This window comes from Leiobunum rupestre, chromosome 8 (assembly GCF_980474605.1).
Source record: "Leiobunum rupestre chromosome 8, qqLeiRupe1.1.hap1, whole genome shotgun sequence".
Taxonomy (NCBI): Eukaryota; Metazoa; Arthropoda; class Arachnida; order Opiliones; family Sclerosomatidae; genus Leiobunum; species Leiobunum rupestre.
The window spans coordinates 12,643,156-12,665,973 of record NC_143391.1 but is presented as its reverse complement, the minus strand read 5'-3'; the positions used below and the strand labels follow the sequence as shown (position 1 = coordinate 12,665,973).

Here is a 22,818-nt window from a genome sequence, read left to right as displayed (position 1 = left end):
ACCTTGCGCAATTTTTGAACAAAAAGGACTAGAAAAATGGATGTTAAATATACATGGCTGCAAATGTTCAAAAATTGCCCGAGGGAGTACACTTATTTTGGGGGAATATGGGAATTTGCAGATCTTACATAAAAATTTAAGTGGAATCTATCCACCAACGAGTTAAATATCTAAATAATAAACCGTCTTCATTTCAAAACACATTAGTGTCCATCAGGTTTTTTCCGAGGAACCTTTTCCGTAAAATGGGCCATGTAGGTTACAAAACACCCTCAAATTTGAAGACTAACACTTATTTCACACGCACCTCCTCTGTTTTTTTTTCAATGTTTACTTCCTTTAGTCTTTTTTATAACACTGAGGCAAATATTTGGAGAGGTAAAAAAGATAGTTCAACGCATTTTCAGTTCCGAGATTCACATTACGATACACAACTTTTGCGGCTGAAGGCTTTATTAAGTTCTATACATGGGTATTTTTCAGTCTGTAGCACAAATAACTCAATTCCTCATAAGTCTTAACATCGTTTCACATACTACTTAGTTATTACATGTAATTTTTTTCCAAGAAAACATGGTGCTTATATATTTGTAAAGTGGACCCACATTGTTAGCCTAGCTCAAATTATACCATTTCTCTTTGGACTGTGTATATTTAGTTATTCATTTTTATTTAATACAGTATCTCGTAATGCGTTACCCTTCATTACACCTCCCATAAAAAATAACAATTTCACAAATAAACTATTTACATTTCAACCATAACGAGGTTTAACATAAACCATTTACAGAGTTAAAATCAAAGAAAAATAAAAATATAGCATTCATCTTTTTTATTAGCAAATTCCCAACTCCCCCGGAAGGAATGGGTAAATGGGCAACTTAAAAAAACTGGGGAGATTTCAACTCTGAAAATTAAAATTAAACCTCGCTCGAGTCGAAAGCCTTGCGACCTTACAAAAATAGGTGTAAAAACCTACAAAATATACAAACTGCACATTGTAAGAAGACTTTCACGGATAATTACCCTGATGAAGTAAAATTATCCGATTAAACATTGACAAATCTTATCCTCTTTCACGGTTATTTAACCATTACGCGCATTAAATGGATTCTTATTTAGTGGATAAACTATTGAGGTTTGAGACAATGTTATTCAATGTGCAGTATGTAGCATAAATTATCTTTAACCAATATGAAAAAAATTTAATTTGTAACTTCCAAATTTCATCTCAATAGAGATCCGAAGTCGCAAATCTAATTTTTCCCCCTTTTCTGGTTTTTCTTATATTTTAAATCTAATTCCAATTTATTATTTACAGCTTAGGCAATTACCACCTCATTTCATCTTTTTTAAACTGCCCAATGATTTGATGGAACAAAAAACAAAAGATGAGCGAATGAGACAAGAGCCTGGTAAGTACCTTACAGTTTTTTTTTCAGTTATATATATATTTTTTTTCCATATGCGAAATCATGAATCCCCATTTGGCCTTTAAACTTTTCACCATAAAACAAAACTAGAGCCCAAGATCTTGTCGGGAAAAGTTTCTAATTTACTAAAACGCCGGAAGTTGCGATGCTGAGGCTTGAAAGATTGTCGATAACTTCATACGTTTATAGCCCCCAAATAAACTTAAATAAATAATATTTTATGGCGTATTCTTCTATATAATGGAGGGATGTTTTGTTATTTTTTACACTGTAAATCCAGGATTGATGCGAGGGTAAGACACCACAGGCTCTTGGGGGTGATTATGCGTATTTACAATGAAACTGCCAAGGAAACACATTATATGTACTTAACCGTAAAGTTTCAAAACAGTATCACTCAAATTCTCGCAAGTCTGATCTAATTTTACGTATACACTGGGAATGCCTAGGATTTGTCACTCAAAAATAAAAAATTCTGACTCACTGAAAGTTAACATCCAATCCCAGCAGAAGGAAATACAACTTCACTTCTGAAAACTTATTTGCTGAGATTTGCCTCTTCCTCATCATCAAATTGATATTCAGCCACGTACAAGCTCTTGTCAATAACTTTTGGAATGGGCTTAATCTCGGTGCCAAGCTCCTGCTCGATACGATGGAGGGCAAAACGATCTTCGTAAGTAATTAGATTGATAGCGATTCCCAAGTGACCAAATCGTCCAGATCGGCCAATTCTGTGGAGGTAAGTCTCTGCCATTTTGGGGAAGTCAAAATTGATGACCACATTGACAGCTTGTATGTCGATACCTCTCGTGAACAGATCTATGGGAATTTTTTTTAAAGTATTAACTAAAATTCTGTTTAGAATAATTAACATTAAAACGCACCAGAGCAAACCAAGTTGCGACATAATCCAGCTCTGAAATCATGGAAGACCCTATTCCGATGTTGTTGGGACATTTTGGCATGAATGTAGTAGCAAGAATATCCCAATTCTGTAATCTTTTTCGCTAAAAGTTCCACACGCTGAGTGGAGTTGCAGAAGATGATCGACTGGTTGATTTGCAACTAAAAATAAGATTTGTATTACTTTCAGCGCTAGAATAATAAAATCATCATTTACCTTAGAAAAGAGGGTATTTAAGCAATGGACCTTCTGACGTTCTTGTACAAAAGCGTAATATTGGGTCACTCCTTTTAGTGTTAATTCATCCATCAAGTTAATCTCATACGGATCGTGAAGATGTTTTCGCTGAAAGGATACCAAAACAAATAAATGGGTAATGAACTTATTGTTCTTTCCTTACCATAAAATGTTCGACACTCAATGGAAATGTTGCTGAGTAAAGCAATATCTGACGATCCTTTGGTAGATACGCAATTACTTTGTCCAGCATTCCTTTGAAATCTTGGGAAAGAAGTTTATCCGCTTCATCTAAGACCAGCATACCGCACTTATCCATTTGAGCGACTCTTTTCTCCATCAAATCTAATATTCTGCCAGGCGTTGCGATGATAATGTGAACTGAATATTCGAAAAAATAAAACAAGTTATTAAACCATTAAATGTGTGGCCAAGAAAAATACCAACCAACCATTTTCATAAATACGCATAATGTCATCTTTAAGATTAGTGCCACCAGTGGTCACCATAACTCTGGCCCCAATGTATTTAGACAGTTCAATGCAGATTTGACTGGTTTGCAGAGCCAATTCTCGCGTCGGCACTATTACTAGAGCTTGAATGTAATTCTTTGTGGTGTCAAGCCTTTGAAGAGTGGGAATAATGTAAGCACCAGTCTTCCCTGTGCCATTTTTGGCTCTGGCCAATACATCTCTGCCCAAGAGTGCAATAGGAATGCTAGCTTCTTGAATTGGAGAAGGTTTCTCCCATCCTTTCTCAAATATTCCCATCAGAAGTTCTCTTTGCAAACAAAAGTCTTCAAACTCGTTTCCTTTGCGATCAGTAACATCCTAGGTACAAATAAAGATTTGCGGGTTAACAATAAGAAATAAAATAACTTCAAACCCCATTAAACTTACCGTTGTTCTCTTCCTTCGATCTGGGGCTGGGACTTTAAGCTGAGCTTTCCAACCCATGTCTTCTGTAAGACTACCGTTGTTTTGAGTTTTAAGAGAGTTTTCCATATTTACTGCTGGACTGCCAGTACCGTGTCTAGAATTTACTATACTTTCAGCTTGGACTGCTGCCATCGTAGAGAACCGCAAAAATTAATAAGCTAGCATCGCTCTTACGAGCCAATGCAAAAATATTGATAAAAAAAAAGACTCTGAAACTGTAGAAGAATAACTTTGTAAAAGCTCTCCTTCACATATGAATTCTCCCAGCCCTAAGAAAGATAAAAATAAAAATAAAAATAACCAAGGACCAGTATTTAAAGGTCAAGAGGACAAAGGTTCATTATTACCTGGGGCCTAAATTCTATTAACAAAATTCAAACATAAGTGCATTCAGTCTGCTGGGTTATTTAAAATAGTTAATATTTCTCAAATCCACTAAGCAAAAGATTTACTACAACTACTAATGGCCTATGTAAACCAAATCCTCCTATAAGTCATCTACACATCTAAGCTCCAATTGGATAATGTTATTACTAAATTGGTATTATTGGCTTTTACTTAAAACGTAAAGATCTCAACATGAGAGGTTTAAAATATCGAATTTTAGGAAGTGCTACGTTTATTTACTAAAACTTCACTCCAACGGCGAAAATAATAAATGCCCAACTTTAAGCAAAGGCACTTTTTAGACCCCTTTAGCCAAACTAAATACTCCAATGAAAACAAACTTAACTTAGCACCATCAGGAAAATAAACAACTAAATCATAATTACCAATTAAATCTTTCCTTTATGTGGCGATATTATAACAATTTTACGACTTCTCGTTTCGATGAAAAGGGATGAACGTTCATTAAAGAACTACAATGAAAAGAACTCCTAAACGGAAAATGGCTACCATTTTATTCCAGATTTTCTGGATCACAAACTGTCTGTGACGTAGTCACGATTACCACTTCCTCTATTTAATATTTTAGTGAAGTAAAAAAATTATTATCTGGATATTTTTAAACAGCTATTTTATAAGAAAATTAAAAAATGCATATAATGATCAAATTCAAAAGTAACATGTAAAAACAAATAATCAATGGATGGCTCTTTTGTCAAAATTTGACCTGTCAAAATCGGAAAACCGGTATGGGTCTGAGATTCCGCTTCCGCATTTTACGTGCTCTCGTCTGCTTAACGCGGTGAAGCCAGTTAGTCCGTGGTCGAGCCACGGGTAATCAGTTTAAAACTATATTTTACGTAAATTTCATTGAACAGGATGGTATTTTCAAATAGTACATATTCGTTAAATGTTTCATAGTTAAAATTTCTGGTGCAGTTAAAAACACTTTCCTTAAAGATACTTTGAGAGCCACATACAGAGTTAACAACCCCTACCCAGCAGTCTGAAACCTTGGATTAATATTAATCCAAGCTGAAACTGTCATTTATAAATGATAAGAGGACCATTGAAGTGAATGTCTGATCTTTATAAGAAATTTTAAGAAGCAATTTATAGGAAAATGAATAAATTGGGGCAATTTGTGTCGTACCTGTTGGCTTTATTAGTATTATCCTTAAATCTTCAGTTAACATATGGCTTCATTGAAGGATTATATTGTGGCGTTGAAAACTGCTATGACAGTATGTTATTGGTTTTAGTGTTTCAATTTCTTCTAAAATTAATGTGACTTTCTTAATTGAAGTATTGGGAGTGGATAGACAAGTCGCCAAGGCAGATCTCGGACGCGCTTACAGACAGCTTGCAGCCAAATATCATCCAGATAAACACAAAAATAAGGTAAATAACAGTCTTGATGTTTTTAGATAATGTTAATAATATCTTATGTAAATTTATAGGAGGCCAAAGAAAAAGCTGCCAAAAAATTTACTTCCATAGCAACAGCCTATGAAGTATTTAGTTTTATTTACATTAATTATTTAGTTAAGAAAGCTTTGTAACCTGAAGAATATTTATCTCAGATTTTGAAAGATGAAGACTCTAGAAAGGACTATGATTACATGTTGGATAATCCTGATGAAATATATAGACATTACTTTTCTTATTATCGAAGAAGGATGACACCCAAAGTCGATTATCGAATTGTCCTCGCAGTTACTATAACAATAATATCAATAATTCAGGTATTATAAGAAAAAAGTCTCCCTTTTTCTGTGAATTAAATGAACATTTCATTCGCGTTTTAATTTTTTTCAGTATTGGGGAGCTTGGCAGAGATATAAAGTTGCAATTGACTATTATGTTACAGTTCCCAAATTCCGCTTGCAGGTTATTTGGTGATTAATGCTAAATATTGCATCGCCAATTCAATATTAACATTAGCATTTCTTCCTCACACAAAATCTTTACATTTTAGGCTCAAGATATAGCAAAGGAAGATGGTTTGATTTCCACTGAGAAGAAAAAAGATAGGAGACCAAAAGTACGCTCCATTTTCTAACAGAAAATTGTGGGAATAAAACTAATCAGTTATGCTTTTAGGATGTACAAAAACAAGAGGAAGAAAAAATACTGAAGCAAATTATTGCTGAAAAAATGGATATTGGTGGTGGATATTCTAAACCATCGATCAGAAATATATTGTGGCTTCAACTTTTATTTTTGCCCTACGAAATTGGCTGTTTCCTATGGTTTCATTTACGATGGATTTGGAAATTCAACTTGATGAGGCAACCCTTTGACATTCCCGAGAAGCATTATTTAATACGAAAATACCTGAAATTATCTGAGAATCAGTACAATTATTTACCGGAAAAAGAAATTGAGGATATGATGAAAAAAGAACTTTGGATTAAAGATAATTTCAAAGTATTATATTATTTAGTTTTTAAGAAATGTACCAGACTATAAACCTTTTTCCTGTATGCCAGGTATGGAAAGAACACAGAGACGCTGAAATGAAAGCCAAGCTAGCAGAGAGTGCTAGATATAAGAGCTATCGGAGGTATATGAAGAATCATGGTCCTGGACAAATATCCTTTGATGATTGAAATTCTTTTTTTGGGCCATTTCGTGGTCAAATACCTCCGTTTACTTTTTTAAATGAATTGAAAAAGTTTGTACTTGGGGTAAATCTAAGTTATTTATTGTTAGTTAAATTTTTTACATCTCCTACAAAGGGCTATAAATAATATGATATTCATGCTCTTTAAGTGCAAGAACTGTAACAAGAGGCATTTTTTAATAAATAGCTGTGTCTTTAATTTTAATACTGTATATACTCGTCTTCGTAAAAAACTATACATTTATGCCATTAATTTTTCACAAAGTCTTTATAGAATCCAAATAATTGTGAGGTTTATTCTTTCTCCATAATTTTGAACTTGTACTTGGCCTTGGTTCTGTTATGAAATAGTTGTAGTTAGTATTTAAAAGTTCGCAACATCTTTACCATGGTCACCTACTTAATTTTTGACATCTAAGTCCTTCAAATTGTGACGGACATTGACAGTGATAAGGTGCTAAGCAATATCCTCCATTCAAACAGGGAAGTATACATATTGCTGTTGTAGGGAAAATGTGAAATACCCTGCTTGTTTTGGATTTTTACTTAAAACTTACGACTGGCACAGAGTGCCCCAGAATATCCTAAAGGGCATTCACATGTACCTTTCTTGCAAATTTGACCATGCTGGCATGGTGGATAGCAGGCATCTGTGGACATTTGAAATTGTAATTTTCTTTTTTCGTATAATTATATTAAATCCTACACCAGAAGTATTCCATGATGAGCAGTATTTTATTATATCTTATAACCATTCCTTTTACCATAAGTGTGACACTTCCTACTTTTTTTTTTATTCGGGATTGTAACGTGTGGGACAAATACAGTCCGCTCGTCCACCTGATTAATCAGGGCGAGATTTGTGTGACGGCCACGCTAACGGGGGGGATACGTGAAGACGGGTGGGGACACCCGTGGCGGAAGTATTCCAACCATCCGTTGGGGCCGGATTGGTGGTCTTCCGCACACGGCCACCCGAAAACTGTCTCCCAAACGCTTGGGATTACAGGAGTACGCCACTACTCCCGGCGACACTTCCTACTTTTCACATGCAAAAGTTTTACACAAGGCAGACTGCATTACGGGCTTCGATGCCGTTTTGCGTCACACGAATAGCCTTTGACAGCGCCTCGCTAGGGGGAGATTTTCTTCTTGTGATGACGTCACTTCGTAACTAGCTCTCAGTAAAATATTCCCCAAAGTGACGAACTTATGGAACAATAATATAGACTTATGCTTTTACCCAAACTATTTAACGTTTTGCAACATCTAAGCTAGGAGCTGATGAAACCCTTTCACATTTAGTTACCTTTACATTTTGGTAGTTGGCTCCAAGAACCATTAGCTAGACATACTATTTTTCCTTTCCCTTCCAGAGATGTACCAGGGGGACATCTAACCAGCATCGTTTGACCAAATTCAAAGGATGATCCCATAAATATTACTCCACCGGTATATTTTTTTGGGTTTCCACATGATAAAGCTAAAATGTATGTAAATACGGTTGAAGAATTTGCTGTTATCAATGTGATTTCTAATACCTCTGCAATTGGGTGTTTCTCCTATCCACCTGCCTTCCTTGCAAATATTAGTTTGGTCACCAATCAGAATATACCCAGTGGCGCAGTGAAACGTTGCTATTTGCGTTATAAAATTAATAGGCCAATCTTTCACTGTGTTGCTGTCCTTAATCATAACGAATCCATTTTGAGGTGCTTTTGGTGATGAGCACGGCTTCGGCTCGCATCTAGGTATGCCGCCTATCCAATCTCCCATATTGGAACACGTTAGAGACGCGTTTCCCACCAGGAAGTACCCATCCTCACAAGTGTAATTGGCTTTGCTTCCAACGCTACTCTCTGTGACAGCTATGCTGGCGTGTGAAACAATTACTAGTTTTCCACAAACTATTTTTTCGCACCATGTCCTTTTGGAATAGTAAAATAAATTAATCGGCTAACGATGGTACCAAATACCATTAAAACATACTCGTTTAATGTCCAAAAAGGTTTATCTTTGCCACATAAATCTCTGTCGTTCCCCTTAAGTTTATAGCCACTTAAGCAAGTATAGATGACCTCCGAGGTACCGTCGTAATGGTCTTCTACAAAACGTCGTCCATAAGCTATTTCGGGCGGTTCGTTGCAAATCTTTTGACATACTGGGGTTTCGGAAGACCATCGACCACTCTCTAAGCAAATGGATATGCTTTTCCCCATCAAAATGAAACCAATATCGCATTTGTATTCGACTGCTAATCCGAAAGTATACCTTATACCTGATGGTGTTACATTGTAGTAACCATTCGAAAGATTGCTAGGTTTGTTGCAAGTTATTAAACTACAAGAAGGAGGGCGTTTTCCCATATTCCAATTACCCGAATGGTCACATAAAATGCTGGAATCGCCGTCCAGTTTAAAACCCTTTTTACATTGAACTCTAATGGTGGTATTAACGATGTATATTTTATGCGGAATATCCCCATTGACGATATCCGGAAGTTCCTTGCATAAGTGCCTTTCGCATTGAGGTGGAGCTCCAGACCATTGTCCTTTGGACATGCACTCTATTTTTGGCTGACCAATTAAACGATAACCTTGGATACAAGTGAATAAAACGGCACTTTTATATGTAACCGAGCTACCCTGGATAATTCCGTTTTGAATTTGGGTTAGTGGCGGACAAACGACGATTTGACATTTAGGTGAAGGATTGCTCCATTGAGAGTTAGCCAGACATTGGGTGCTTTTTGAACCCTTTAATGAGTAACCTTCTTGGCAACCGAATTTCGCCACGCTCGAGTACGTTACGCCCGTGATTGTTAATATTCCGTGATTGGGAACTGTTAGTAAACTACAACGCGCGGGTTGACATTCTGTTTCCGGCACAGTCCAGGTTTTATTCTCTTGGCAAATACGATATTCTCTACCTATTAAAATGTGTCCTATATCGCATGTGAAATAAGCTTTTGCATTGTACGACTTATCAGAGACCCTAACGGTCCCGTTTTGTGGACTAGCAATATCTGGGCAAGTTATGGGGACGCAATCAATCAGCTGGCCACTCCATAGGCCACTTGAGAGGCACAGAACTGAGCCTCGAACTTCGTGAGGTATTTCGTAACCGGAATTGCAAAGAACCCTAGCGTAAGAATCCACTTTTCGGCTGGTATATTTGATAGTTCCGTTTCGTACCGGAGAATGGTAGGGGCATTCTATTAACAGGCACTCGGGCCTTGCGTAAATCCATTTCTTTTGGAGCCCACATGAGCGTAAAGAATGCCCAGACAGTCGATATCCGTAAGAGCACGAATAAAATGCCATGCTTTCGTATGTTGTGCTTGTGAACTGAACTGATCCGTTCTCGATTGGTTCCGGAGGCCCACACTCGATTATCAAGCACATTGGAGGATCTTCGGACCAGCTACCGTTTGAAAGACATTTTCTGCTCATAGATCCGATCAGTTCGTATCCGGTATTGCAACTATAAACGGCTTCCGAAGAATATAGTGGAGGATCTGTAAACGTTACGAAAGCATTTGGAGGCGTGGCTGGTGTTTGACAACTAATGATGTTACAAGTTGGATCTTCATTCGACCATTTTCCATCCGTACCGCATGTACGGAAATGAACTCCAATCAAATTGTAACCTTCGTCGCATTCGTAGTTTAATTCGTCTCGGTATAGAAAAACGTCATCGTTTGATTCAGATAGGATATATTGTCTGTCCACGGCGATATCGGCTCTTCTTCGATCAGCGTTTGACGGTAAACTTCTCGAAGTTACTTTTCTGCCAGTAACGTCGTTGGTAGTAGGGTAAATAATTTGACGAATAGTTTGATTAGTGAGAAGATCTCTAATTTGAAGTACTTTTCCATTTACTAGGTTGCTCGGAATGGGGCAAGAGATGGGAGTACACAGCGGATCTTCGTCGGACCATTGTCCGCTCTCGGTACATGTTAAAACGTCTTTGCCATAGATCCGGAACCCTTCCTCACAAACGCACGTCCTTTTTGAACCGTAATGGATGTAATTTCCTTCACATTTGCCGTTCGTAATATTTATTAGACGTGTGCAATTTACAGGTAAGCAACGTGGAGGAAACCCACTCCAGGAATTATCTATTTGACAAGATAGCCTCGCGTTTCCGAAGAGAACGTAGCCTGGTAGACATGCAAAAATAATAACAGACCCGTATTTAGTCTCCGAGGAATTAACGATACTGTTTTCGACATATTTCAACGGTTTACACTTGGTTCCAACGCAAACGGGTGGTTTGGAACTCCATTTTCCATTACTCTGGCACGTTACGTATTTATCTCCCATCAATTCCCAACCCTTGTCGCAGTAGTAAACTACACTGTTCCCAAATGACAATTCTTCCCCAGTATAGCCACCAAATCGAACGTTATTTGGTTCCTCGCAAACGATTCTGTCACATTTAGGAGTGACACCTTGCCATTTACCTATAATTTTTGCCAAATTGTTTTATTCATACTAATTATTTCATTATTATTTTTTTACCGTGGTCATCGCATTTCAATACGGCTTTGTCGGGAATCACTTTGAATCCAACTTCGCATTCGATAAGCGTTTTATTGCCAGAGAAGTATATTTTGCTAGCGATGGCTGGAAGTATGTTCGGTATTTCTGGAAAATTGGGGCATTGAATTATTCTACAGAAAGGTTCTTCGAGACTCCATTGTCCAAATTCTTCGCACTGCCTTTCCTCTGGACCATGAAGAGCGTAACCTTTGATGCATTGGTATCGGACGTAAGATCCGTAGCTTAAACTGGATAAGGAATGAACTAATAGGCTGCTACTCATGGATTAATTAAAAAAAATTGTATACCTTTTAACGTAGGCCAATCCGTTGCCAATCGCGTTCGGTTGAGTGCAATTAATTTTCACACAAACAGGTGGTTGGTAATTCCAGTTGCCGTCTTCAGTGCAAGTTATGATTTTTGATCCGAATAGACGGTGGCCCTTATCGCACGAATATTCTATGGTTTCTCCAAATCTTCTTAAAATATGATTGATTAAGCACAGATGAAATTGTATGATGTATATGTGTATTAACTACGCGTACTTTCCACCTTTATGTCCAACTATATTTCCGTTATAAATTGAATCCGGATCCGGGCATTGTATAACTTGACAGAAGGGTGATTCATTTTCCCATTTCTTGTTGGCCGTGCATCTTCTTGTCTGCGTGCCAATCAATTTAAATCCGGTGTCGCAGGAATATTGCAACAAGGAACCGAAAGTGAACTCGGTCCCCCGAACGTAGCCGTTGTCTAAATGTAACACGTGGCTATCGCAACGCACAGGGTGACAATGGGGTTCCATTCCGCTCCAGGTTCCGTCTTCTTGACATTTACGTTTGTAAAAATCGCCGCCCTAATGTTTCAAAAAGGCAGCGGTGCTATTTGTCACCTGTACTATAATATACTTTTAATTTTTACCTACTCTCATTTGAGACTCGTAAATTTCATGTCCCACAACGCAAGAATAAGTGGCGTCGGAGTCGTAAAATGTGTGATCCAATTGCACTCTTACTAAAGGTGGCTCGATTAGTGGCGCGCATCTAATTCTCTCACATCTGGGCTTCTCTCCAGACCACTTTCCAGAAGCCTGACAGATTCTTTGTCCAGTGCCTTCCAGTTTATACCCTTGGTCGCAATAATACTCGACAGTTGACTCGAAACTAATTTTAATAAATAACGTATCATTAAGGAGTGGCTTTCGGATTTTTCAGACTGCATTCTGACCTCGTGTCGGAGTAAGTTGGATTTCCATTACTTATCGGTAGTGGTACGGCGCAACGAACGATGTCGCACTGAGGAAATGGCTGACTCCAAGTGCCATTCTCTAGACAAGCTAAAACCGCTTCACTCTGATGCCTCATTCTGAAGCCCATTTTGCAGAAATAAGAAGCCGTCGAACCGAAATCCATTCCCGTACCGTTTACACTCGCGCTTTCTATCTGAAATAGTTACCATGAATAGGGTTAAATTTATGTCTTCAACGTCAGGGGGGGGGCGCTTACATTTGGTGGATTTCCACAAGAGACTGGTCTACAGAGAGGCGCGCTTGGGTCCCATTTTCCATTCTCTCTGCAAACAGATGATGAAGCTCCGATTAATTCGTATCCGTTCAAGCAACTGTATTCGGCTCTTTGTCCAAAGAATGAACTGGAAAAGACGACAACGCCATTTCTAGGGTTCCACGGCTCAGTGCAACGAACCGGTTCGCAAATTGGGGCCTCTCGGATCCACAGACCGTTTTTATCGCAAGTTGTTTCCGCTCGCCCTAGTATTTGATATCCTTGATTACAGTGGTATATCACGGTGTTACCCACCGTAAAATCTTCGCCAACAAATCTGTAGATTATAAAATTAAAAAAATAAATGTGGCATTCTAAAATACGCTTTTGAGGTTCACCTTCCGTTTGGTATGGATTTCGGTGGCCCACATAGTACCGTATTGCATTTGGGTTCATCTCCACTCCAGTCACTAGTAGCGAGACATTTTCTAGTCTTGACTCCCTGTGATAATGGAATGTAATCGTAAATATTTCTGAAAAACGTCTAGGGGCGTTTGCTCTTTAGTAGCCATGGCAAAGAAATGCAATTGGCGACAATGCGTACAATACCCCCAGTTGGTAGCCCGCTTCGCAAGAGTAAGTGACCACGCTGTCCAGGGTACGATTGTCGGATGGTGAAATCGAACCATGCAGGGGAGGCTCGAGACTCTGACACTGGATGGGACTACAGCGAGGTAGACGCCCATTCCACGTTTGGTTTGCGAGGCATTCCAAGTTTTCATCTCCCTCCGTTAATTTGTATCCGAGAAGACACTGATATCGGGCTATATCCCCAAAGTAAAGAACCTTTTCAGTGACACTGGCCCGAGGTGCTTTTGGCGGAGCTCCGCAAGGTTTTCTTTCACACCTAGGTATTTCTCCTACCTTCGTTGAAATTAGATAATCTTACGTTTAGCTTTTACGATCATTTCCCGTTTTCAAATAACCTACCCACTGGCTCTTAATACCACATTGAATGGTACCATTTCCCAGTAGTTTGTATCCGGCGTTACACGTATACTTCACCGAATCGTGCACTTTGAAGTTTGATTTTTTTCCAAGTACATCGCTGTTGGGTACCTACAAAACACAAAAATTTACCCCGTCCTTCGTCATTCTTATACTGTACGTACCGTTGGTGGCATTTGGCAAGATTTAGGCTGGCATATGGGAAGGGGCTTACTCCAGACACTGGTATTCAAACATGTTAGAGTAATTTCGCCATCCACTCGGTAGCCTTCTTGACAAGAATAGGTCACTTCATCTCCCGGTTTGTGTTTGCCATCCTTTTTAATCGCAACTGTCACGCCATTCGTCGGAGTACTGAGTGGTTCGCAAATAATCTCTGCAAATATTCCATTATGATTGGTTAACAAAAGAAGCGTCATTTAGGTTTCACATTTTACCTTCGCAAATTGGTTGTTGGTCACTCCAAGTTTTATTGGCTTGGCAAAAGCGAAATTCATTTCCAACTAGCTTGTATCCATCATGGCAGCTGTACTTGACTTCGTCGGTATACGTGAATTTCCAACCTGTATACTTTCCATTTTTCAAGGACGGTGGAACATCGCAAGTTACCCCTTATAATAGGGGGAAAACATTTTGAGACGTTGAACCTGGATATTCAAATCGTTTAAACATACTAAAACATTTCGGCGCGTTTAACGACCAGGTTCCAAATATGGTGCACACTCTTTTTGCCATTCCGTGTAATTCGTGACCACTATCGCATTGGTATGTGGCTGTACCACCTGGTTTATTACCGTTAACCAAAACTGTCCCGTTTTCGATCGATATATTCTTTGAACATTCTACGATAAAATCAGGTCATTCGGTTGATCCTCCACTAAGTAAAACTTGACTATACCTAGACAAAACTGTGTAGGAATCGAAACGAGCTGACCCCTTAAACCGGGGAGGAAGTCCGGCCAAGCTAGAACGTCGCCTGAGAATTTATCACAGCGCGTTACCATTTGAGATATTTCTTCTGCCGAAAGAATTCTACTCCAGAGATTAACTAGAGATAGTGTTCCGACGAATGACTCTTGGGCGCTAAAGCTTGATCCCCTTCGATCTTGCTCTTGACCCAACACTAATGTTCCGTCGTCTTAAAGAAAATAACTCGATTACTGTTGATTTTCCCGATAAACATATTTTACCAATTTGGAAGCTACCTGATAGTGTGGTTCCAGTTGCCAAATCTATGCCCTTATCGCTTTCGTGGCCATCCTTATAAATAGACCAAGAACCGTCTCTGGATTTCCAAACGACGCAAATGTGCCGCCATTGACCATCGTTCGCTGTTACGTCACTTACCATTCTCTTGGTGTTGACGTACAAAACAAATCTGTCGAATACAACGTAAAATATTGCCTTCCATTTTAAATGTATTGCAAATACCGATCTATTACCCATTGTAATCGGTTAATGTAAGGGCGTTGTCAAAGTCGTCGGTGGCGTATGAAAAGGGAGTTCCGTAGTTGCTTCTGTCAGTGGTATTAAGCCATAAGCAAAGACTAAACTCGTTGAGGTTTTTGCGCAGTTTGTTCACTTTGACGAAATCCAAAGTACCCGCCGATTTAAAGTTGAGATAAAACTCGGACGACATTTCTATGATATAATTTTATTTTGTAAATACAGTCAAATAAGCGCTGGATTTCGGGGAAATGGTACCAATTTCGCAGAGTTGGCCACTATAAGACGGGGGGCATTGGCATAAGAAACCAGCAACGATATTTTGACAATCTCCCCTTAGACAAGGATTCGACTTGCATTCGTCAATATCGTATTGACACAAATTTCCCTCGAAGCCCGCCAAACATTCACATCTGAAAGCGAATGGGTGTATTGTTTACTATCCAATACATTTAATATTCTGGAAATATAGTTTACTTGAATGACCGAATTCCGTCCTTGCAAGTAGCGTTGTTTTGGCAAGGATTGCTGGCGCAGTCGTCAATATTTATTTCGCAATTCGTGCCGGCGAAGCCAGCTGAACAATTGCAATAATAATCCGCCACCTTATCAACGCAAGCACCACCGTTCTGACACGGTCTATTCAGACAATCGTTGATGTCTATTTCACATAGAGATCCTGTCGTAAATAAGTAAATAAACGCTATTAACAAAACAATGATCGCCTCAATTTCTCTAACATACCGGCATATCCGGGTAGACATTTGCAGGTGAAAGAATTAATTTTATCAACGCAAGAACCCCCGTTCTGGCACAGCCCTGGTACCGTCATACATTCGTCAATTTCTACTAGACACATTGGGCCCCTGAATCCAGGAGCGCAAATGCATTCGAAACTATTAATTTTGTCTTTGCAAGTTGCGTTATTGAAACAGGGCTGAGATAAATAGCCAAGTTGGTGTAATCGTTATTAATATACGGGATACGAACGAACAGGTAATTTTTACCTGAGAAGCGCATTCGTCAATATCAACATCGCAGTGAATTCCTAAATTTAAATCCTAACATTATAGTCTCTCAACGAAAACCGAAGAATGATATCTAAGACCTTTAAATCCGGGTCTACAATGACAGATGTATCCAAACTCATGCGCCTCACAAGTACTTCCGTGAAGGCATGGTACGGAAAAGCAGTCGTTAACGGGCAAAATTTCCAACTGAGAGAAAGCAGCGGCCTCGTCGTTGTAATCTTTGCAGTCCAGGAGAGCATTCGCTCCTCTCTTATTAGTAGGTTCACCATTCGGACATCGGAAGCAAACCTTCCGGCCCTCTCTGGGTTGATAGTACCCGTCCGGACACAAGAAACACGGCCTGAGCCCCGTTCGAGACACTTCACCCGAATGGCATATTTCTACATGTGTAAGGGCAATAACGTTTTCGTCCTAAGGACAATAGCCAATTTATCCTTAACTGACCTTGACAATCTTTGAAATGGCGTGATCCTCTCCTCCAAGTAGTAGTTGAACCGGGACATTCCAAGCAAGATACTTTAGCGTAAAGTGGCTGGTAGAATCCAACCTCACAAGACTGACATACTTCCAAACCAGTTAGTGAGATTTGCCCGGGTAGGCACTGAGCTAAATTTGTTCGTGATACTTTCCATTAGTATAATTCATACCTTTATTATATTTCTCACCTTTGCACTCTCCGAGACTCTTGGACTGTCCTTTAGTAGTTGAGGTTTTATCGGGGCATACTAAACAGGATACTTGACCTTCTTGAAACTGATACGTTCCTAGGCCGCAAGCCTCGCATTCTTCGGAAATTACATTGAAAAACGTTCCTATTGGACATTTTACTGCAATTGATTCACGGAAAAAGTTATCCTTAGTAAACTGAAATCCAGAAAAGGGGTATCTTACCGCAGGAATTATTGAGGGGCACGCTTCCCTGAGCGCAAGAAAATTTGGGTTCTCTGCCGGGAAAGTGGATAGATTCGGTGTGGAAATAGTTGTTTCCCATTGCCAAGTCAAGGTCACCCTTCTCAGCCGCGTCTTCTAACGTTTCGATAACCTTTTTCACGTTCCATATCAACGTCTCTTGGTCTCCTTTGTCAACCGTGCCTAAAAAACACATTTTAGTACGCAACCGGCTCTGAACATTCCCGACAAGCTCAGCGTACCATAGATCTCAAACTCCAGTATGATGCTTTGCGATGGAGCTTTTGACTGTTCCACACCGCGTTTGCTCCTTTCAGATAAGTGGGACTTCCTCCGCCTCCTACTTATAATATTTGTGTTTTCTTCGTTTCCTTTGTGCCATAATTTCCGTACTTAATAACGAGGAAACTACATAAGTTTAACGTCGTCAAACTTACTTTCTCGGTTTTGGTTGCACGTCAGAATAGCCTTTTCTATCGAACACTGCACTTCGTTCTCACAGACTCCGTTAATCTGGAAATACATTTTTAATACATCAACAGAAGTATACATGTATAATACGGTATGTAGGGAATAGAGCGCTTGACTAAAATAGCATTTGTTAAAATAGCGTTTTCAAAACCGCATTTTGTTGCAACGGCGCGGCGCTTTGTTAAAACAGCGGTTGTTGAAATAGTTTTTCTCAATACCGCGGTTTGTCGAAAGAGCATTTTGTTTAGTCAGCGTTTTTTGGTTAAGCGTTTCTCAGTAGAGCGGTTTGTCAAAACAGCTTTTTCCATAAACAGCGTTTCTGAATATAGCGTTTCTCAAATTAGCGATTTTGAAACAGTGGTTTTGGTCAAGACAGCGATTTCTTAAAACAGCGGTTTTGGTCAAGACAGCGATTTCTTCGGCTATGGGGAATTTTCGATATATAGAGGGAGTTATCTCGAGGCTAGCGCGCGGAGCGCGCAACGGTTAGGTTAGCCGGGCGCGCCGTAGGCGCGTAGGCACCGTTTTGCTATAGAAAGCAGCGCGGTTTTGGGAAACGCTGTTTCGACAAAATGCGGTTTAGAGAACCGCCGTTATGACAAAGCGCCGTTTGAACAATTTGTTATTTTGGGAAATGCTATGTTAAGAAACGCTGTTATGACAAAGCGCTATTTCGACAAAACGCTGTTTTGACAAACGCTGTTTTCGAAAACGCTGTTATGACAAAGCGCTGTTATGACAAAACGCTGATTTGAAAAACTCTGTTTGGGAAAATGCTGAATAAACAAATGCTGTTTAGGAAAGCGCTGTAGTCCCTACAAATCAAATCATACAATGAGTTTCTAAAACTATTACATCGGAAAATAAAGTGTATAAATAAGTAACCATCTGTAGGCAGTGAAATCTCTACGCTAGGCAAAGTAATACACAGTTACGTCTGTGCCCTGATACGGTGTACCACCCACGGTTTGGTGGGAAATTAACGCCCATTAGAATCTGCGTCGAGCTTTGAAGGTACACGTTTCATTTTAATAGCCTTCTGACGTATTATTAACTTCTGATAGAAATCATAATTTTAGTAATTTAGTAAAACTGTAAAAAATAAACCTTTTGAAATATCTTTCTCTTATAATGTTTTTGAAGTTGGTCCATTAGAAAGTAGTCGGAACAGCCAACGTTCGTTTTATTGGTTGCCAAAGACACAAGACCGATTTGAACGACAGAATTCGATAGTTCCGTTTCTATTAAATTAATAATTTAATTAATACGTTAAGTAAATTACGTATATCGTTAAGTTGCGAGAACCTTACCGGAACAGTCGGGGAAAACGTCAGTTGGATGCCAGACACCGTCGTAAGCGCATTTATAAATTTCCTTCGGAGGTTCGACGAAAGCGAAACCGGGAAGGCAACTTAAAGTGCAAGACACCAGAGTGGCGTTTTCGGTGCAGTTCATGACTCCGTTCACCGGTTCCGGCGGATACGTGCAAGCGTGCTCTGTCAACGTTATTTAATTCATTTGACGAAGCTACGTTCCCCCGATATGGGTTAAGATTCTTACCTTGAACAACGACCGTTATATAGCAAGTATTGATGTTTCCCGCTTTGTCTCTGGCCTCGTATTTGACCTTCGTTTCGCCGTAACGAAACCCTTCGCGAGGGATATTTGGCGGTGATACCACAACGGGTTCTCCAGAATTGTCAGAAAATACGGGCTCTGGCCAGGTTACTTTCACCGGAACAGTCCTGGAATAAACAGCTGGGGGAGACTCACAAAGATCTATCGTTGGTGGATACGTATCTGCGAGTAATGGGCTAGAGATGACTCTTCCGGAATCACGCGCTTTTAACACTCACGCCGACTTACCTCTAACCGTTATTTTAAAGCTACATTCGGCCTTGTTGAAGTTCCTATCTTCGGCGACGTACGTTATATTGCTGGTACCTATGAGAAAGATCCTGGGAGGGAACACTGCCGGGATTACCAAAAGGTTGGGATCCTCGCCGCTGTTATCGGTCACTTCTGGAAGTTTCCAGTTGATGAAAGCGCCTATATACATGTGCGCTTCTTCGGCGTTGACCACGATGTTTTTGGGGCACGTTAACCTCGGAGGCTGCTTATCTGATGATATATTAAAGCTATCTTTATAATTTTGTCAGAACCGCTGATTGGTAAAGTACGTACCTAGGCATCTGGTTTTGTTTCCTTTGCCAGTCCACGAGCCACTATCACCGCATTGTCTTTGTTTCAAACCGGAAATGACGAAACCCGGCTCGCAAGAGTACTGACAAACATCGCCGTAACTGACCTTTTTGCGAGCGCATTTGTTGGGGCTGATGTAGCCGTGTTGAGGCGGAGTCAACGGCGAACAAGCGATGGCTGAAAATTTCAAAATGAAGTTAAGTATTTTAAGGCTGAACTATAGGAAGATATTTACATCTGCAAAAGACGGGAAGGCCGTCCCAGAGCCCTATGGGCAAGCAGGTTCTCACGCTCGAGCCAATGAGCGTATATCCGGGTAAGCAAGAAAAGCGACATTCAACGTCGTACATCGGTTTTTTATCGGTACAGTTCATTTTTCCGAATGGAGGAGGATGTAAGACGGAACATGTTTTCACTAATAAAACAAACGGAAGCGTCAAGTACTCGAAGAAAAGTCCGTAACGAACTGTCAGCTAACTTTCACATCTGGTCTCTTCACCCGTCCAAGTGCCGTTCTCCGAACACAGGCGAATACTGCTTCCTACCAGACTGAACCCAGGGTCGCAACCTACTCCACAAGCGGAGTTAAAAACTGTCTCGCAGTCATTGACGAAGAAGCCGTGCTCGGGTGAATCCAGGGACGGACAGTGCACCGCTCGACACTTTTTCTCCGGCACGCTTCTGTATCCCGCTTTACATTGACAGCTCTGCTTGGAAGAGCTTCCTAGAGTGGAAATGTGAAACACATCGGGACATCGCTTACAAGACGTCACGTCCCCGGGCTCGGAGACTTCTTTGTATGTCCCTTCCGGGCAAGCTATTTTTGGAACCAGATTAAACTGTTTAAGTAATATATTACCGTAAGTAACGTTCGCATAAGTACGTCACTTGAGCATTTTTTAAATTTTATTCTTCACGGTGACGCCAAAATAAAAATTGAAATAGCTCCACCCGGTAGCGACTTTTTGAACTATAGTTCCGGGATTGTAATAGTTTTTTTTCATTTGACGACCAGACTTAGCTAAATTTAAAACTAACGCTTACTTTGGAATTGGAAATATAATGATCAATCGTTGAATCAGAGCATAAAATTGATTACTAACCACAGTCCCTTTATAATTTTGTGGGTTGTAAAAATTATTATGGGATTGGCTGAACAATTAAAAATGAGAAGCCCTCGGAGAAACCCACAAAGACTATGAATTAGCTAATAAGCAAAATATCCATGGACAAGGCTACAAGTGTCATAATTATACTAACTACGTTACTTATGATGTATATATTTTTTTACCGATGCAGTCGCCTTCTAGACCGGTTCCATAAAACCCTGTATGTGGTAAAACACTTATTACGCTATATTTTCAGAGAAATTCCGAAAATCGATTGAAATTCGATTACAAATACCAGGTTTGCACAGGCACGCGTAGTGACCAGTGTGAGTACCACAAGTGCAAGACGCTTTTTCGTCGCAGCAACTTAAAATAATGAATTTTAAGGAGTTCAAAATTATTCCTCGTTAGTAAATCCTATGTGAAAGTCACTAAACATATCTTACTTTATTCTTTTCGTACAAAGTTTGTGGCAAGAAGAGTTCTTTTGGCCCATATAGTTTCCAATTTGTAAATCTAACACGCGTAATTATCTTAAATCAGTTTTTTGAGTTCCTAAATAATTAAGGATTGTTACCTTCGTGTAGAGCCCTTCTAGCAAGTGCTTCGAACTCTTCGAAACTTTCCAAAATATAAGTATGCTCTTCCGGAGGATCGGAAGCCATTTCAGTCAGTTCATGTACATTCCCGAACCGAATTCCAAAGGTGAATATTTCTACTCCATCTTCCTTAAGCTTTTTCGCGGCTGGTCGAGGATCTCCAGCGTTCGAATAGCCGTCTGTCACCAAAAAGACGGCTTTGGTTGAGTTTGGACGAGCGTATTTCAATACTTCCTGGAAGTAGATGTGCCACACGATTATCAAGTTGTTAATTGATTTTTCGTCGTAACAAATTACCTGCGCTTCTAGAACCGCGCCCAAAGTGTACGTTCCTCCGCCAACGTAGTTTATTTTGGTTAGCTGCTCCTCCAACAGCTTGCATTTGTGATTTTCGGCCGATGGATTTGTCAAGTGATCGATATGCTTCACAACGTTTCTTTTGGAACTGAAAGTTATAACGGCTACCCTCGTCGCGTCCACGTCGACCGTAAAATCGGATAATAGCTTCTTTACAAATTTAAGTTCGTTGTTGAAGTCATCGGCGCCTTAAATTACAAATAAATCCATGAATTTATCGCTCCCCGTAGCCGTCAGATGTTTCTTACCGACGGAAGAGGAACTGTCGACCAAAAAGACTAATTCGACTTTCTTATTGGTAACTTGGCGAAGTCGCGCTACGTGTCTTTTAAGGTTGAAACCTAGAATTTCGACCTTACTTTTTTGGACGCGCTGTTCGGAAGCATTGTTGGCATTAGAACCGATCGAATTGTCGAAGGGATAAGTTTCCAAATCCGGACTGTTTTTGGCGTTGTCGGCTCCCGAAAGCGGCGGGACTGTGACTGTCAGGAAGTTGTAAAAGACGAAGCAAAGCAGAAGGGCTCCTAGATGCGATTCTTTGCCCTCTCTGCCCATCATCCATTTCCTCATCGTCGCGGTCGATCCAACCAGCTTTCTGGAAGACGACTGAATGGCTACTGTCGACTAGGAAATGGCCCGAGCCTTCGAAACAGTCAAGTGGCGACGATATAAATGTAAAAGGTCCTTCTACGGCTCCCGAAAGGGTCCCGTTTAATCACTGTCTCGACATTCGTCGAGAAGCCGAAATCAGCTTGGAGACTCGCGCTAGCTGGCAGACGGTGTACGTAAACAGCAGCCGTTACGAGGATGCTGGTTAAAGCCATCCAAGTTCTCGCCTTGTCGCCGCCAAACGCGAGAGATTCTTTAGGAAGATTTTGAAAGTTGTAATAATAATAAATGATCTTCGTAGAATTTGTGGCACTTTTGGTCTCTCTCTTTCTCTGGCTCTCCGAGTCGGTATCTCCTTCCCTGAGAGAGCGCCGATTGATGGAAGAGTCGCTAAGAGACGCTCTCCGATGTTCGATGATTGAAATTGAGTTTGGAGATTTACCAATAAAGCGTTTCTCCGCGTTAATAGCTCGCAGTAAATGGTTGTGAAAAAGAAGCGATAA

At 40.0% G+C, this 22,818-nt stretch overlaps 3 protein-coding genes across 7 annotated transcripts; 1 reads left to right on the top strand and 2 right to left on the bottom strand.

Annotated features, from left to right (window-relative positions):
* Nucleotides 1-676: 676 nt before the first annotated feature.
* Nucleotides 677-4,421, bottom strand: me31B (ATP-dependent RNA helicase me31b). Of its 4 annotated transcripts, none has more exons than XR_016472752.1 (8): nucleotides 4,289-4,421; nucleotides 3,477-3,784; nucleotides 3,029-3,407; nucleotides 2,741-2,958; nucleotides 2,557-2,685; nucleotides 2,321-2,501; nucleotides 1,918-2,255; nucleotides 677-1,775 (listed from the first exon to the last, which is right to left on the bottom strand). XR_016472752.1 is itself a non-coding variant. In XM_090155095.1 (7 exons), the coding sequence occupies exons 2-7, from the start codon at nucleotides 3,645-3,647 to the stop codon at nucleotides 1,972-1,974; spliced, it is 1,362 nt and encodes a 453-aa protein (XP_090011221.1). In that variant the 5' UTR covers nucleotides 3,648-3,784; nucleotides 4,289-4,421; the 3' UTR covers nucleotides 677-1,971. The 4 variants fall into 4 exon arrangements, 1 of the variants encoding a protein (XP_090011221.1); XR_016472754.1 differs by having other exon boundaries at nucleotides 3,477-3,609; nucleotides 4,289-4,420; XR_016472753.1 differs by lacking the exon at nucleotides 4,289-4,421 and adding an exon at nucleotides 3,863-3,894.
* Nucleotides 4,422-4,944: 523 nt separating this feature from the next.
* Nucleotides 4,945-6,733, top strand: LOC149932439 (dnaJ homolog subfamily C member 25 homolog). The gene is made up of 8 exons (XM_090156983.1): nucleotides 4,945-5,146; nucleotides 5,209-5,303; nucleotides 5,363-5,416; nucleotides 5,486-5,647; nucleotides 5,721-5,792; nucleotides 5,881-5,946; nucleotides 6,006-6,332; nucleotides 6,395-6,733. The coding sequence occupies exons 1-8, from the start codon at nucleotides 5,026-5,028 to the stop codon at nucleotides 6,512-6,514; spliced, it is 1,017 nt and encodes a 338-aa protein (XP_090013109.1). The 5' UTR covers nucleotides 4,945-5,025; the 3' UTR covers nucleotides 6,515-6,733.
* LOC149932438 (sushi, von Willebrand factor type A, EGF and pentraxin domain-containing protein 1-like) lies at nucleotides 6,598-22,674 on the bottom strand. 2 transcript variants are annotated; one of them, XM_090156981.1, is made up of 44 exons: nucleotides 21,955-22,674; nucleotides 21,647-21,894; nucleotides 21,328-21,583; nucleotides 21,197-21,266; nucleotides 21,046-21,116; nucleotides 20,933-20,968; nucleotides 20,120-20,458; nucleotides 19,877-20,056; nucleotides 19,624-19,818; nucleotides 19,306-19,560; nucleotides 19,000-19,239; nucleotides 18,750-18,935; nucleotides 18,547-18,680; nucleotides 17,406-17,481; nucleotides 17,211-17,339; nucleotides 16,951-17,151; nucleotides 16,725-16,886; nucleotides 16,504-16,665; nucleotides 16,137-16,439; nucleotides 16,036-16,076; nucleotides 15,773-15,965; nucleotides 15,506-15,707; nucleotides 15,287-15,441; nucleotides 15,025-15,223; nucleotides 14,788-14,960; nucleotides 14,481-14,720; nucleotides 14,257-14,424; nucleotides 14,020-14,193; nucleotides 13,747-13,958; nucleotides 13,565-13,693; nucleotides 13,184-13,498; nucleotides 12,973-13,076; nucleotides 12,578-12,911; nucleotides 12,300-12,514; nucleotides 11,998-12,235; nucleotides 11,618-11,928; nucleotides 11,381-11,551; nucleotides 11,052-11,320; nucleotides 8,518-10,993; nucleotides 8,070-8,455; nucleotides 7,838-8,011; nucleotides 7,086-7,178; nucleotides 6,929-7,027; nucleotides 6,598-6,865 (listed from the first exon to the last, which is right to left on the bottom strand). In XM_090156981.1, exons 1-44 carry the CDS (start codon nucleotides 22,274-22,276, stop codon nucleotides 6,786-6,788), a joined length of 10,716 nt encoding a protein of 3,571 aa, XP_090013107.1. In that variant the 5' UTR covers nucleotides 22,277-22,674; the 3' UTR covers nucleotides 6,598-6,785. The 2 variants fall into 2 exon arrangements, with proteins under 2 accessions (XP_090013107.1, XP_090013108.1); XM_090156982.1 differs by having other exon boundaries at nucleotides 11,381-11,548.
* Nucleotides 22,675-22,818: the final 144 nt, after the last annotated feature.

Excerpts from the sequence above, each read along its gene's own strand:
- me31B (XM_090155095.1), bottom strand. The coding sequence starts at position 3,647 with ATGGCAGCAGTCCAAGCTGAAAGTATAGTAAATTCTAGACACGGTACT. Across the intron at positions 3,408-3,476 it reads ATCGAAGGAAGAGAACAACG|GATGTTACTGATCGCAAAGG; the intron begins GTAAGTTTAATG and ends ATTTGTACCTAG. Across the intron at positions 2,959-3,028 it reads TATGCGTATTTATGAAAATG|TTCACATTATCATCGCAACG; the intron begins GTTGGTTGGTAT and ends TCGAATATTCAG.
- LOC149932439 (XM_090156983.1), top strand. The coding sequence starts at position 5,026 with ATGAATAAATTGGGGCAATTTGTGTCGTACCTGTTGGCTTTATTAGTA. Across the intron at positions 5,947-6,005 it reads AAAAAGATAGGAGACCAAAA|GATGTACAAAAACAAGAGGA; the intron begins GTACGCTCCATT and ends TTATGCTTTTAG. Across the intron at positions 6,333-6,394 it reads GGATTAAAGATAATTTCAAA|GTATGGAAAGAACACAGAGA; the intron begins GTATTATATTAT and ends CCTGTATGCCAG.
- LOC149932438 (XM_090156981.1), bottom strand. The coding sequence starts at position 22,276 with ATGAGGAAATGGATGATGGGCAGAGAGGGCAAAGAATCGCATCTAGGA. Across the intron at positions 17,340-17,405 it reads GTGCAACCAAAACCGAGAAA|GAAACGAAGAAAACACAAAT; the intron begins GTAAGTTTGACG and ends TATGGCACAAAG. Across the intron at positions 15,708-15,772 it reads ATGTCTACCCGGATATGCCG|GATCTCTATGTGAAATAGAC; the intron begins GTATGTTAGAGA and ends TATTTACGACAG.